The 16786-nt window shown below is 39.5% G+C and overlaps 1 protein-coding gene across 2 annotated transcripts in view; it reads left to right on the forward strand.

Annotated features, from left to right (window-relative positions):
* Positions 1-16786, forward strand: part of rab3gap2 (RAB3 GTPase activating protein subunit 2 (non-catalytic)) — a 95337-nt gene that overhangs the window by 23493 nt on the left and 55058 nt on the right. Inside the window, exons 4-8 of one of the 2 annotated variants that reach the window (XM_043695776.1) lie at positions 54-135; positions 9604-9651; positions 11417-11492; positions 12609-12710; positions 13320-13419. In XM_043695776.1, coding sequence (XP_043551711.1) covers positions 54-135; positions 9604-9651; positions 11417-11492; positions 12609-12710; positions 13320-13419 — 408 coding nt within the window. Of the gene's footprint in view, positions 1-53; positions 136-9603; positions 9652-11416; positions 11493-12608; positions 12711-13319; positions 13420-13518; positions 13874-16786 lie in introns of those variants that run through there. The other variant, XM_043695777.1, reaches the window with a different exon arrangement.

The following is a 16786-nucleotide window of genomic DNA, read 5'->3' on the forward strand; positions in this document are numbered from 1 at the left end:
ACCTTTGCAGAAATAGCCTGCTTTCTAATTTATGAATTTTCTTTCTTTCTAAGCAAAATGGAAGCCTAATGAAAAGGCTAAAGATGAAATGCAGTATTGTGTTACGTGGAATGGTATTTTGAGCACTGAAGAAGGGTAGGTATGGTTTAGTGAGAGTGCTTGATTTAATGATGGTATTTTTAATCAGTTTATTCATTTAAATGGATGAAGTAAAAAAAAACTTATGAATCTTGGAAAGATATTTGTGTAATATATCTTGTGCCAGTATACTTTGTTCAGTTGCCAAATAAATGTTCGTGTGTGAAAAAAGGATCTGTTGGATTGTGTGTCGATATTCCAATATTATGTGCTGCAAAACCATGAATCATTTGTATTTAACATTATTAATTTCTCCATGCAAATAATTGCTTATAGGGTGCAATAGAGAAGGAAAAATGCAGATGCCTTGGAGGCTAAATTCAGAGGGATTTCCCTTTAGGATGCCATCATTAAGATGTACTTGATTAGCAGTGGCCTGAGCAGTTGATTTGATCGTAGAATAATTTGTGACTATGCGATTAAAAAATTATCAAATCCCAGGATGGTGTGAAGAAAAACTCTGTACTTGCTGAACTGATTTAATGGCATGATAGTGCATGCAGTAGAATACATACAGTTATAAATTTGACTATATTTTAAAATCAATTTACCGTCCACAGGAACTTGTAAACTTGTAACTTGGAAAAATTTGCACATGGAAAGAAGAGCTGTTTTGCACTTGGTATTGATTTGTTGTGACCTTGGTTGGTTATTTACTTCTATTAAATTGCATTTTCTGCAGTTATATTTTTAAAATGTAATAAGCTGTATAGCTTTATTTGAATTTTGAATACCATATAATTAATGATCAAGCACGCTGCAGCAAATTAGAACAAACATATATTATGAGTGAGCAATCTAAAAGGTACTAGGCTGAAACCTGAACTGTATCCTAAGAACTTCATTTCTGGTGTAGTGTGTATAGCTTTCTATGTGAATATTGCAAGGACTTGCCAATTTTGCAACTCTGAGAATGACTTGCAATTTGAAGCAGCAAACGGAAGGCTGTGAGAAGCCTGGGAACTACAGACCTATGAGTCTGACCAATGACGTCAAGGTAAATTGTTGGAGGTGATTCTGAAAAGGGTTTGCATGCATTTGGAGAGGCAAGGACTGATTTAAGGATTTGGATCAGAATTTAAAAGGCATGGTTAGTAAGTTTGCAGATGACACCAAAATTGGTACACTGGGCAGTGAAGAAGGTTATCTAAGATTATGAAGAGATCTTGATCAGTTGGGTCAGTGGGCTGAGGAGTGGTAGATGGAGTTTAATTTGGATAAATGTGAAGTATTGCATTTTGGTAAAGCAATTAAGAACAGGACTTCTACATTTAATGGTAAGGCCCTGGGTAGTATTATTGAACAGAGAGACCTATGGGTTCAGGTTCGTAATTCTTTGAAATTTGTGTCACATATAGACAGGGTGGTTAAGAAGATATTTAGTATGCTTTTCTTTACTGCTCAGACTTTTGAGTATAGGAGTTGGGATGTCATGATGAGGTTGTAAAGGATTTGCTGAGGCCTCTTCTGGTGGGGAAGTGCCAGTGTTGGACTGGGGTGGAAAACGTCAGAAGTCACATGACACCAGGATTTCACTTGATGAAGGAGCAGGCCTCTGAAAGTCTGTGATTTCAAATAAACTTGTTGGACTATTACCTGACGTTGTGTGACTTCTGACTTAAGTCTCTTCTGAAGTACTGTGTGCAGTTCTGGTCACCCTGTTATAGGAAATATATTATAAATATATATTCTCTCCATTTTCACTGGAGAGAAAATGGCAGGAAAGGGCAGCCAGCCAATCTTTTATAGCAGACCATGGAGGTCATGGAGATGGTGAGCAGCTGAAGTCAGGCACAGGATGTGGATTCATCTTTCACTGCAGGAGAGTACAAATACCAGGTCAGGTGCAGAAACAAGGATGTAGAGGCATCCTTGGACATGGTGTCATCAACAGGCTAACGTGAGGACTGCAGATACTGGAGGTCAGAGTCAAGCGTGTGGTGCTGGAAAAGCACAGCCGGTCAGGCAGCATCTGAGGAGCAGGAGAATCGACATTTCGGGCAATTGGTGTCATCAATAGAGGAGTTTGCCCTCAGTTGACAAGGTGCCATCAGTTCAGTTTATCACTAATAAAAAAGAAAGTGTCATAGTATCAGGTGAAATTCCAAAAAGATGATACCTGTAGCTGCCTCTGACATGAGTATGTAAGCCGGAAAAATATAATGATCAGAGAAGTGCAAGGACTTAAGCTTTCAGTCAACTCAGTACATAGAGTCATAGAAATGTACAGCATGGAAACAGATCCTTCGGTCCAACCCATTCATGCCGACCAGATATCTCACCCAATCTAGTCCCACCTGCCAGCACCCAGCCCATATCCCTCCAAACCCTTCCTATTCATATACACATCCAAAAGCCTCTTAAATATTGCAATTGTACCAGCCTCCACCACTTCATCTGGTAGCTCATTCCATATACGCACCACCCTCTGTGTGAAAAAGTGGCCCCTTAGGTCTCTTTCACATCTTTCCCCTCTCACCCTAAACCTATGCCCTCTAGTTCTGGACTCCCCGACCGCAGGGAAAAGACTTTGTCTATTTATCCTATCCATGCCCCTCATGATTTTGTAAACCTCTGTAAGGTCTCCCCTCAACCTCCGACGCTCCAGGGTAAACAGCCCCAGCCTGTTCAGCCTTTCCCTATAGCTCAAATCCTGCAACCCTGGCAACATCCTTGTAAATCTTTTCCGAACACTTTCAAGTTTCACAACTTCTTTCTGATAGGAAGGAGACCAGAATTGCACGCAATATTCCAACAGTGGCCTAACCAATGTCCTGTACAGCCGCAACATGACCTCCTAACTACTGTACTCAATACTCTGACCAATAATGGAAAGAATATCAAACACCTTTTTCACTATTCTATCTACCTGCGACTCCACTTTCAAGTAGTTATGAACCTGCAGTCCAAGGTCTCTTTGTTCAGCAACACTATCTAGGATCTTACCATGAAGTGTATAAGTCCTGCTAAGATTTGCTTTCCCAAAATGCAGCATCTCTCATTTATCTGAATTAAACTCCATCTGCCACCTCTCAGCCCGTTGGCCCATCTGGTCAAGATCTGTTGTAATCTGAGGTAACCTTCTTCGCTGTCACTACACCTCCAATTTTGGTGTCACCTGCAAACTTACTAACAGTATCTCTTATGCTTGCATCCAAATCATTTATGTAAATGACAAAAAAATTGTGGACCAGCACCGATCCTTGTGGCACTTCATCACAAGCCTCCAGTCTGAAAAACAACCCTCCACCACTACCCTCTGTCTTCTACCTTTGAGCCAGTTCTGTATTCAAATAGCTAGTTCTCCATCTATTCCGTGAGATCTAACCTTGCTAACCAGTCTCCCATGGGGAACCTTGTCGAACGCCTTACTGAAGTCCATATAGATCACATCTACTGCTCTGCCCTCATCAATCTTCTTTGTTACTTCTTCAAAAAACTCAATCATGTTTGTGAGACAAGATTTCCCATGCACAAAGCCATGCTGACTATCCCTAATCAGTCATTGCCTTTCCAAATACATGTACTTCCTGTCCCTCGGGATTCCCTCCAGCAACTTGCTGATCATTTATTTTGTTCTCCTGAAACTTGCTGCAGCTACAGTGGCAGATAAGGGAAGAGACTGACCAAACTTCAGGAGGATCAGCACCATCATACGACATGCACCTCCACAAGCACAATACTGTCAGCTCAAAGGGTCCAGCAGCACAGATAGAAAGGATAGTGCAAAGTATTTTTCCAGGAGTAGATCTGGAGATGTTTGAAAACTCTCCAGGGAATAGGGAGGCATCCAGCTCTGCTCAGCTGGACATAGTTGCTGAGCTTAATTACGAGATGCACTTTTGTGCTGAAGTTGCAAGATCCATTATTTCCATGAGTGACCTGCGAAAAAGTAAGGCAACGAGTGGATGAAGATGCACAGCAATGGTCTCCATGTAATGGTGGCTTCATTTGAAAAGCATTAAGTAAGCAGCGGCTTAGATGGCTAAGTACTATACTCAAGTGCATTGAAATACTTTTGCTTTGTTTGCAAGGAGTTGGGAGATTGGCACAGGAGAGAAGTAAGCAGGGGTGATGGTATTGAGGACCCATCTCAAGATTGCCACAGACCTGCAGGAAAGGGATGTATGTGAAGGTGTAGTGTATGTGCCAGGGAAATCACTGGCAGGAGGGAAATTGTGGTTATACACCCCTCGGTTGAAGTGACCTGGATGAAGGTGTTCACGGGACTCTGGCATGCAGATCTATGCCTGGATGTGTCAGTGGCGCTTCTGTTCATGCTCCATCAGCCCATCCTTCATCTTCTTTCTCCTCTGATGAAACCTGTCTGAAACCAGTATCCTCTGCTAGATTTGAACTGCTTGCTGTGTTAAGCCTCTGGTAGATGTACAACTCTTACTGAACTTCACTGCAGAGATACATGAGGTGTGGTGCGCTGGTATCAGTAACCAAATCCTCAGGTGTTCTATCTTCCCATCCAGCAGCCATTCACTGAGAATGTGTTGAGGCCTTTCAACTGCTGGATGGTAAAGGCATCATGGTATCTCCTGAAAAGTCTCATTAGTTCCAGGACCTATTTATGATGGTTGCATACTAGGTTTACATTATCAATTCAGGAAAATGCTTGGCAGTAAGCTATTTCCAACCTATTTACTTCTGATTTCCCTTTTGTATGTTGCTTCTGTGATGGTCTGCTGAGCTTCGTGACTTCCCACTGAGCACATGCCTTCTTCAGTTTGCTGTGAAGCATTCGGAAAGAGGTACTGCACAAGTGAGATTTATAAGCATTTTAATTACCATAGCTGCCTGTGCATTTCACTCACAGGGATTCCTGTCTGTATTGTTATGTTGATCCTGGGAAATCCAGAAGGGAGGTGGAAAGATAGTACTGGTCTAATACTTCACACAGTTTTTCCAGCCTCTTTCGCACTGATCCAAATGCCTGGTAAAATTCCACCCTTTCGTGTTCCAGTTTGCAGGTTCTCTTTTACTCTCTTGTTTACCCCTGGCTCATTGCCTACCCCATTGTTTGTTTTAGTTTGAATATTGTATCCTTTAAGGTCAAAATTGAATGGTGGGAAACTAATAATTTGGGGATGGTGAGAAAAATGTTTTAATTTGCCTAAAATAGATTTCTGATTACTGTTGCAGATCTAAGTTTAGCCTAAAAGTGTAATTTTCTCAAGGCCATTAATATAGTTCTAAGGAATAGTGAATGCTTCAAGTGGCTTAATGGATGATGGGCATGCTAGAGTAAATTTCTGCATGCAGTATCATACATCTCTATCTCTGCTGAGAATACTCCCATGATTCACATATTAAGTATCTTATTAGCCTAGACCAGAGTAGCAAATCTGTCATCATCCTGTTTGAGATCAGAAAATATATTATCATTTAACTAGGAAACAGTACCTGTTAGACTGTAAAGACTGTCTTTTTATTAATGTGCTTTTTAAAACTGTGGACTGAAATGAGAGAACAGTTTGAAACCCAAGAATTTTCAAGGGTGGCACTGTGTATTTTGAAAACAAAGAATTAACTACCTATTGTGAACACTTTGTATAGCTATGGGTTCTAGCAACGTGCAAACTCGAGCCAAGGAGATGTTTTTATGAATGAATCTGATTGGTCCCTAGTCCACAAACCAGTTATCAATGAGAAAGATCTCTGCTTGATAACAACTCTGTAATTGGTTGTTTGGTAACTGGGTTGTGAACATGATGGAGAAAAAAGGTCACAGCAGAAGAGAAATCACCCGCTAAAAACCCTGAATTTCTGCAGTAATCCACTTTCAATCTGAAGAAAATCAGCTTATCTCCCCTTCAGCAGAAGCTGCATGTTAGAACATAGAACATTACAGTGCAGTACAGGCCCTTCGGCCCCCGATGTTACGTGGACCTGTGAAACCAATCTGAAGCCCATCTAACCCACACTACTCCACTTTCATCCATATATTTATTCAATGACCATTTAAACGCCCTTAAAGTTGTTTAGTGAACTACTGTTGCAGGTAGGGGTTCAATGCTGCTACTACTGAGTAAAGAAACTACCTCTGACATTTGTCCTTTATCTATCATCCCTCAATTTAAAGCTACGTTGTGATTTGAAATTGATTAAGTCAGGGACCTTTGTAAGTGAACCAGCCTTTTAGAAACTAGTGGAAGTATTTGGGGGAAAAATTTTCATTTAGCAAGAACCAACCCGAAGGGGGAGGGAGAGATGAGGGTCCTGAGAATATTACTTAGGTCTCTGGACGAACAGTCCAGTGATAATACCACTAGGGGATCTAGATTCAACTCCCACCATAACAGTTGGTGAAATTTGAATTCAATAAAAATCTGTCATTTTGTCTAATGATGACCATGAAGCTGTTGTCAATTGTCAGAAAAAGCCCATCTGATTCTTTTAATGTTCTTTTGAGAAGGAAATTGCTGTCCTAAACTGGTCTGGCCAACATGTGACTCCAGACCCACAGCAATGTGTTTGACACTTATCTGCCCTCTGCGCAATTAGGGATGGCTCACCAGTGACTCCCTCATCCTGTGAATTAGAATAAAAATTCAGGACCCATCCCTTCTCAGCCATAGCCCTATAATGACTTTCAGATCATAATTATTTACTTCAGTGTGCATTAGAATTTGTTTCTTTATGAATATTATGTGCATTCATACACTGAAACTTTATTTGTTTTTGTTATTTTTGTTATCTAGTCTTGATTCCCTCTGTCCCTTCCTGCCATTCTCTGACCCTGTGGTCTCGGTGATGGTGACCACTGTTACCAATTGTCATTAAAATCCATTCATTTACTAATGTCACATGAGGGAAGAAATCAGTTATCCTTCGCTGATCTGGCCCATCTATGACTCCAAATCCACAACAAAGTGGTTGAGTTTTAACTGCCTTCTGAAATGATCTAGCAAGCCACTCAATTTCAGGGTAATTAGGGATGGCCAAAAATTGGTGACTTTGCCAGTGACCCCCACACACCAAGAAAGAATGAATGAAAAAGATCAATGGACCCTTCATCTGTGGAAAAAGTTGCTGCACATAGCAGGTCTAAAGCAACTGGTTGTTTGATTGTATGTCAATTAGAAGCCTCCAGAATTCCCCAGAACCCACTGAGTAGGATTGTACCAGATAGCATGAAATGGAAGTTTCCATTCGAGAGAGTGATCCGTATAGTGAGGCCAGTTTGATAACTCCATATGTAGTCTTTTGCAGAGGACTATTTGTAATTTAGGATATAAATTTCTTCCAATTGATTTGTCTTGGTTACTGCTTATTAAATAATTGAATGCTGTCTTTCTGTCTTGCTCACTCTCCGGGAGATGGTTGCCTGGGATAGTGCATTGATTGTCATACAAATCCATCTGGTTCATCTAGTGCTATAGAGATGGAAATTTCCATCCTTACCTGGACTGACCTACATGTGACTCCAGTTCCACAGCAATATGGTTTCTTTCTTTACTGCCCTCTGGGCAAAATTGTTGGTCTGGTCAGTGGCACCCACAATCCTGTGACCGAATTAAATTTAAAACTGTAACTTCATCACAAGAAACTTCCTGTCATTGGACTTTCCTCCTATTCTGCTCAGTTACCCTCCTTTCCTGAAACTACGCTCCCATTTATTTTGAAACTGCACTCCCAGTATTATTCACCAGACACTGCAGCTTTTCACCCAGCTAGGTATGTTCCTGTTTTCCTGAACCCTAATCTTGCTCTGTTATATCAAAGAAATACTGTTTTTTGGGCCTTTAACCACTGCTCCATCCCAAGCTGTTCGTAACTGTTAATTAGGAACATGCCCTTGTTAGATCAAATCCTTCAGGGCTCTTAGTACTATGTCCTCATTACCCAGAACCATTCAATTGTTGTATGACTTCAGGCAGAGATTGCTAAGTTCTTGATCTCGCAAGAAATTAAGGGCTATAGGGAGAGTGCGGATAAATGGAGTTGAAATGCCATGATTAAATGGTGGCGTAGACTCGATGGGCTGAATGGCCATCCACTCCTATGTCTTATAGAGTCATAGAGATGCACAGCACAGAAACAGACCCTTTGGTCCAACTCGTCCATGCTTACCAGATATCCCAACCCAATTTAGTCTCACCTTCCTATTCATCTACCCATCCAGATGCCTTTTAAATGCTGTAATTGTACTAGCCTCCACCACTTCCTCTGGCAGCTCATTCCATACATGGTCTTGTGGACTTCACCAAGTGCTCACTACATATAGCCCGAGTAGTTAGCACAGCTGAAAGCAGCTCTGCTGAATATGTCTTTCCGTCCTCCACCTGACTGACCCTGGCTCTGCTCTCAGTGATCCCTTTATCTCCCTGCATGACCCAATTAGAAACCTTGCAAATAGCTTCAGCTTTCTTTGGGCAGAATTGCATGCAATTCATTTTGGAACCGTAAAATGCAACAGTTGGAGCATCATGTCTCATTTTCATTCTGTCCTTTTTTTTTCTAAACTCAACATGGATTTAATTTGAAGAGCAAATTTCAAAAATAAGCTTTTGTGACTAAGTGAAGCAGTACTTTTTTGGGGCAGATGCTGGGAGACAAGGGTGAAAGTTTTTTAAAAGTTTGATTTGTTTAATTTGTCAAAATATGATTATTAAATATTAATGTCGGGCTTTGCTGCTAGCAGCTTGTTAAGGCATTCCCAGTGTGATATTAACACGTTGTGTTGCTATTTATTTAAACATGATACAGGAAGCAAAGTTTGTGTGATTATTTTTTGCAAGTGTGCTATACACAAGATACAGTGTATAAAGTAGATATTAAAAATATACACATACTACAGTGGCATGCTGTAGTCTATCTTGTGATTTCAGGGATTGTATGACCAAATACTATAAGCCAGGTTGTAGTGGTAATGTCACTGGACGAGAAATCCAGGACCCTGAACATGAGTTCAAATCCCACCATGGTAGTTTGTGAAATTTGAATTTAATAAATATTTAGAATAAAGCTAAAACCTACTGGTGAGAATATAATCATAAAAACCAACTGGTTCATTGGAACCCAACTGGAAGGGAACCTGCCACTCTTAACTGGTCTGGTCTATATGTAACACAGACCTAAGCAATGTGGTTGACTCTGAATAAAGGATGGGCAATAATTGCTGGCCTTCCCTATATTCCATGAATGAATAATTAAAAAAACCACAGAAATGGATTTTGAAAACTAAACTGGTGCTTTTGGGTCTGATGATTCAGGCAATCTATCTGAAAATTGTATTTAAGATGAATACTTGATTTTTGTTCTTATTAAATATGAATATTAAAGCCAGAGTTGAGACTAGTTGTCTGAGTGAACTGCTTGTCTATGTTTGAATTATTAAATTAACCCATGAGTTTAGCTGTTTGACTTGAATGAGGTTTTTGCTCCACTTGATCTGTGAGGTGCATGACGAGAAGTGACATCTAATCTGATTGCTTATCATCTTTTTTTTGACAGGGAATGCATCAGTAGTGCAATTTGTATTCCACTTGCAAGTCAGAAAAGGTAAGTGTTTTTATACTTGAGTCTCTGTTTATATCTAAGTATGGTCAAAACACACAAAATAGTAATTAAGAAAATTTTTTTTAATGGTACTTGAACAATCTTGTTTTCATTCAAAAAACAAATACAGGTGAAGATTGATTCTTCCATATTCTTTCTGTAATCACGGTACGCAAATCTTTGGCTTATTTGCTAGTCTAAAACTTAAGTGCAAAGATCTACTCGGAAGTTTTCTGTCAATAGGTGACCTTGATTTAAAGCAATCCTGTAGGCACCATGTTTAAAGGTGCAAAAACTAAAATTATTAATCAGCCCATCTGCAAGGTATTCTGTTTTTAATTAGAATAAACTGAAGCTTTAAAGTAATCCAAGAGTTTTAAGTAATGCCATTTATAACAAGTAACAGCTTATGCAACCCTTGTTCTATTCAGAATTTAATTAACATTTTGCTGTTTTTCAGCAACACTAGCTGTTGCCTTGAAACCTTACATTTGTAAGATTTTGGTTTGTTAAAATTTATTTTTTTCCGGATGTGGTTTCTTAGGGGTCCAGGAATACTTGGTTAATTTCAATAACCAAATTATAGTTTTATTGTTTTGTAATTGCACTGCTGCTATAACAATTGGGATTCTTTGTTGAGAATATGTGATTCAGGATATCAATGTCAGCTAAATTGTTTGGTTGTACGAGTTTTTTTGGCATTATTTTAAGTAGTATTGATGTAGCTGTAACTGATAAGGCCATTTTTATTTACTGCTGTGCCTTTCCAATGATGTAGAGACTTTTTAGGATTAGGAGTTGAGCCATTTTCCACAATGCCCAATCTTTGCCCTGCTCTTAGAGTGCCATGATTGCTGCAGCTGCTTCAGTCAAGCTTCTGGTCAGTAGTAGCCATCCATCAAGTTAATAGTAAGCGACTTGACAATAGTGAGTTTGAGGGTTTAGGCAATAATGGTAGTGGCAGGAAGGTGCCATGACGACTTGTTTTGAGGTAATATTGATCCCTACTTGCAAGTAAGTATGTGTATTTCTCTTCATTTCTCTATATTCAGATTTCCCATCTGAATTCTGAAGTAGTATGCCCTATCTACTATAATGTCAGTACTCCAGACGATTCATCTTCACTTGGCCATTTGCTTTTTACTTGCAAATTTTGATATGTTGCCTGTTGGACTCTTGAACTTTAAGTTCACAGTCCCAAAACTGAATCTCTGCAAGTTGTAATCCATTTTTCTTGAAACAATAGCTGTTAGGTTTTCTGCAGGGGAAAAAAGACTAACTTTCTGTCAAGCATATACCTTAATTTATCAAACCTTCATTTCATATGTTTCTTTTGAAATCCATTTTTAACTTTGTCTGTTTTCATTTTAAGTAATTTGTGTTGTTTTCTTAAATTGGCAGACATGACCTAGGCTTTATGAAGTTTGGTTAGATATCCCGTACAATGTCCTGCCAATACTTGGCTGTCACTGATAAACTGAAGCCAGTCTTTTCCTTTATATAGTTCTTAAACAGATGGCAGTATTTCTGAAATCCTTGGAGATAACTGTCAACATCCTTTATATATTAAAAAGATATTTGAGTTTCTTCCCTGTTCTCAGATTGCTAAGAACATGCAGTTGTGCCTGGACTTTGGACTTGGGCTGTAGTTATATGATAATAACATATGTGCTGTACAATATTTGGTTAATGATTTTGAAAAATTGGTGACATTATATGCTTTGTGTGAAAATTTTCTGAGTTAATTAACTTTTGCAATGATTGACAGAAGCTCCACTGGCCGACCAGACTGGACATGTATAATTGTTGGTTTTAACTCTGGATATGTTCGATTTTACACTGAGGTAATTAATTCAGATTTTCATTTTTGGAGATCCATGTGTGAATTTAAAAGTTAATACAATGGCAAAATAAAAACAATGAAATGTTTAAAATATCCATATCCGGCTGCATCAGTGAAGAGAGAAACATAGGTCTATGATCTTTTATCAGAGTTGGAAACAAAATAGAGATGCAATGTTTTGAGCAAGAACAAATATAGGGAAAGGGGAGGAGATGAGATTGTAACCTACACCCCAGATTTTTTTTCCCGGATAGCAGCTTTGGTCATTTTTTAAAATCCATTTTACGCATATAGTGACCCATCTCCTGGGTAGTTCCAGTGGAACCTGCTGCATTGAGGATTCTGCAGTCCTGATGTGAGACTCTACCCATAAGCTTATGAACTCACTTGGGTTCCTGACCCTTACTTTGGGAAGCCCTGGGTTAGAGGATCAAAATTGACCTTTGGGAAATATTTTGTGCAAAAGATGGAAGTCTAGAATTCTTTATTTTGTGGCATTAAGAAGGTAGTTTGACGAGTAATCATGAAATATGAAAACCATGTTCTTCACCAACTGAGATGAGCAAAGTAATCACTTTGTATAAATTTAAATTACCATCCCACACAAACTTAGAGATGAAAGTACATTCTCAGTGGTGGTGGTAATGATTCCAGAGTGCTGAAAATGGATATGGAGGTGGTTTGCATTATGTTGATCTTGTTTAGAGGGAATTACCTGACCCCTGTTGTGCTGCTGTTTTTGTGTCCCATGGTGTTCTCTCAAAGTCTTAAACTGTTTCTGTATTCTTCCAGAACCTGTTCACTTCTTCTGTTTTTCCATGCTGCTCTTAATTCATTTTACATTGATGCACACCTGGTTGTTGCTTGGAAATTCACTCCCTGTTGATTAGGTTCATACATCTCTGAACTGGGAAAACCAACTACTCCATTTCAAGATCTGACTAAACATGAATAATTTTAAAATGGAGAATAACACCAACTAATGCTACCCTCAGTCTCCACCCAGCCTGTACTGGACGTGAAGTTAAAGATGTCATAAAACTTGTTTGCTTAAGAAAATGGGTGGGAACAACTGTTGCTACTTTGTTTGAAGAATTTTCCCTTTTTATTTCTTCAGAATGGAGTTCTTCTTTTAGCACAACTTTTAAATGAAGATCCAGTTCTGCAACTGAAATGTCGAACTTATGAAATTCCCAGACATCCTGGTGTTACAGAGCAGGTGATTACATCCATGTCATTTTAAGAAACTAGTCGTATAAGATAATCTATTACTTGTCTAATGCATATACAACACAAGGATAATCCTATCTGAATGTTTAGTTTTGAACTATTTATTGGGTATCCGGTACTGTATGCCATTTTATTAGTAAAAATATCTATTAAGTGTATAGAAAAAATATTAAATTAGTTACATTTGCTCTTATGTGAAATACTTGAATGTATGAGTAGATAACAGTGGAATAATTCAACCTAGTGAGGTTTGGGTTAAGAATATTTGCATATTTAAGTACATATTCAATTATTATTATTATTATTATTATTATTATTGTTATCATTTTTGCATTGTAATATTGTGAGAGTAGCTTACCCCAAGATTGTTGTCCCACGTGGTTTTTGTCAGCTAATAGAAGGAAGCCACTTTGGATTTCTGAATGGGAAAGTGCAAAATGGTTTTGGTGTTTGATTTTCAGAAATTCCTGAAAGGGTATATTTTGCTTGGTGTCGAGAATTAAATAAAACACAGCCAAAGTGCCTCTGAGATTTATAATTTACGCTATAAATGTTTTGCAAGATTACTGACTATATAATTTTTTTTTATTTTTCCAAGCATGAAGAATTGAGTATTCTATATCCAGTTGCCCTTGTAACAATAGATGGATTCAGCCTCTTTCAGTCTCTTCGGGCCTGTAGAAACCAGGTCGCAAGAGGTAATATTTCCAGAAATATGATTGCAGTATTATTTTGTGATTTAGATAAAATAATTAAATGTGAATTTCTTTTATTCCAGCAGTTTTCAAGCCCCATTGTGGGCTGGGATTGTTAGGGATGCAGACTAATGTTCCAAAACCCAAATCCTGAAATCAAGGGTATGAATATTCAGTGGATCAGGCATTATCTGCTCTGAAAAATAGTTCAGGTTGATAGCCCTTCATCAGATGAAGGATCATCAACCTGAAATAGTGGGCTAGATTTCATCACGGCAGGAAACACAGTGATGACTACGACTGGGCTCCATTTAGTCACCGGTGAAGCTGGAGTTGGTTTTGCAGCAGCAGAAGAACCTTTTTTCTAATGAAGTCGCAAAGGAAGTGTTGATGCAGATTCCTGACTGCTGGTTCCCCCAAGCCCTCCATGGTTTGGTGGTTGTGCAACTAAATAGGGGTACGTGACTTCCCTGTGCCCTCAAAACATTGTTCAGTCAATCATTTTCGGTTTGCAAGTGGCTTCCTGAGAGGGGCAGGATCTCTCTTAGGTACTCTGTGCCTTCCTAAAGAATCGGGCATCTGGAGAGGATTGACTGTTGAAAACCACTATTTTGCCATTGCCCCTGACCTCCCATGTGATTTTCTGTCCTGCAATCCCCATCTCACCTACAGTCATCTTTGTCTGGAGTCGCTTGAAGATCCTGGTCTTCTTGTGCATCCATTACTGCCACCTGCCATTATTTGCTGTGGCGCTGATGACACTAAGGACCTGCTGACCTCTGATTGGTTAGAAGGCCTGTGTGAATAAGACATTTACTAGTGGTCACTTTCATTCTGTCAGATCATCTCTGCTGGATCTGTCACTGTTGGTTTGACCCTCTTGCCTTGACAGAATACTGCTCATTAATTCCATTTCTCCCACAGATGTGGCTAGATGTGTGTTTCCAGCATTTTGCTTTTATTTCAGATTTTCAGTATCTGCAGTACAATACCTTTTTTTCCCTGAATTCAATCATCAGTTGCTAAAACCCTTAGCAGGACTTTGACAGTAAATGTAGGGGCCTGGGGAATGTTGCTGAACAAAGAGTTGTAGGGGTGCAGGTAGAAAGGGTGTGAAAAAGGCGTTTGGCACATTTGTTATGACCAGTGAAGGCATTGTGTAGGAGTTGGGATGTCATATTGTGGCTGTACCAGATATTATTAAGGCCACTTTTGGAATACTGGTTAAAATTCTGGTTCCCCTTCTATAAGAAGGATATTGTTAAACATGAGAGGGTTCCAGAAAGATTTACAAGAATGTTGGTAGGACCGGAGGATTTGAGCTATAGGGAGAAGCTGAATAGGTTGGGGCTTTTTTTTTTGGAGCATTGAAGAGCAAGAGACGAGCTAATAGAGATTTATAAAATCATGAGGGGCACAGATCGGGTGGATAGGCAAGGTCTCTATTTCTAGGGTGGGAGTGTCCTAAATTAGAGGGTAGAGGTTTAAGGTAAGTGGGGAAAGATTTAAAAAGGACCTGAAGGGTAACGTTTTCACACACACGGTGGTGCGTGTATGGAATGAGCTGCCAGAAGAAGTGGTGGAAGCGAGTACAGTTATTACATTTAAAAGGCACTTGGAGTGGTATATGAATAGGAAGGGTTTAGAGGGATATGGGCTAAATTAATTAAGTCAGATTGGGATGTCTGGTCAACATGGATGAGTTGGAACGAAGGAGTCTCTTTCTATGCTATATGATTCTATTTTGAGGAAATCCATTATTTTTACCCCAGCAATGTTATATTCCCATATTTGTAAGCTTCTCTCATACTGTAGTATAATTTCAGTATTTGTAGAGTTCACCTAAGATGAATCTTGAATTTGGAAAATCAACTTATGTGACGTAGGGTTTATGCACTGGAATGCATGAAACCACCAAAAGTAGAAATGCTGTAGGCATGAGTTTTTAAAAAAAATTTTTGTGTGTATAGTTGGTTTTCTTTCATATGAAAAAATAAATAGCAGGAGTTATAGAACATAGAACATTACAGCGCAGTACAGGCCCTTCGGCCCTCGATGTTGCGCCGACCTGTCATACCAATCTGAAGCCTATCCAACCTACACTATTCCATGTACGTCCATATGCTTGTCCAACGATGACTTAAATGTACTTAAAGTTGGCGAATCTACTACCGTTGCAGGCATTCCATACCCTTGCTACTCTCTGAGTAAAGAAACTACCTCTGACATCTGTCCTATATCTATCACCCCTCAATTTAAAGCTATGCCCCCTCCTGCTCGCCGTCACCATACTTGGAAAAAGGGTCTCCCTGTCCACCCTCTCTAACCCTCTGATTATCTTATATGTCTTTATTAAGTCCCCTCTCAACCTTCTTCTGTCCAACGAAAACAGCCTCAAGTCCCTCAGCCTTTCCTCGTAAGACCTTCCCTCAGGCAACATCCTAGTAAATCTTCTCTGCACCCTTTCCAAAGCTTCCACATCCTTTTTATAATGCGGTGACCAGAACTGTACACAATACTCCAAGTGCGGCCGCACCAGAGTTTTGTACAGCTGTAGCATAACCTCATGGTTCTGGAACTCGATCCCTCTATTAATAAAAGCTAAAACACTGTATGCCTTCTTAATAACCCTGTCAACATGGGTGGCAACTTTCAAGGATCTGTGTACCTGGACACCGAGATCTCTCTGCTCATCTACACTACCAAGAATCTTACCATTAGCCCAGTACTTTGCATTCCGGTGACTCCGACCAAGGTGAATTACCTCACACTTGTCCGCATTAAACTCCATTTGCCATCTCTCAGCCCAGCTCTGCAGCTTATCTATGTCTCTCTGTAACCTACAACATTCTTCGTCACTATCCACAACTCCACCGACCTTCGAGTCATCTGCAAATTTACTAACCCACCCTTCTATGCCCTCATCCAGGTCGTTTATAAAAATGATGAACAGCAGTGGACCCAACACTGACCATTGCGGTACACCACTAGTAACTGGTTTCCAGGATGAACATTTCCCATCAACCACCACCCTCTGTCTTCATTCAGCAAGCCAATTACTGATCCAAACTGCTATATCTCCCACAATCCCATTCCTCCGCATTTTGTACAAAAGCCTACTATGGGGAATGCCTTGCTGAAATCCATATGTACCACATCAACCGGTTTACTCTCATCTACCTGTTTGGTCACCTTCTCAAAGAACTCAGTAAGGTTTGTGAGGCACGACCTACCCTTCACAAAACTGTGCTGACTATCCCTAATCAAATTATTCTTTTCAAATTTAATCAAATTTAATCATTAGGATGATTATAAATCCTATCTCTTATAACCTTTTCCAACACTTTACCAACAACTGAAGTAAGGCTCA

Source organism: Chiloscyllium plagiosum, chromosome 9, assembly GCF_004010195.1.
Source record: "Chiloscyllium plagiosum isolate BGI_BamShark_2017 chromosome 9, ASM401019v2, whole genome shotgun sequence".
NCBI classification, from domain to species: Eukaryota; Metazoa; Chordata; class Chondrichthyes; order Orectolobiformes; family Hemiscylliidae; genus Chiloscyllium; species Chiloscyllium plagiosum.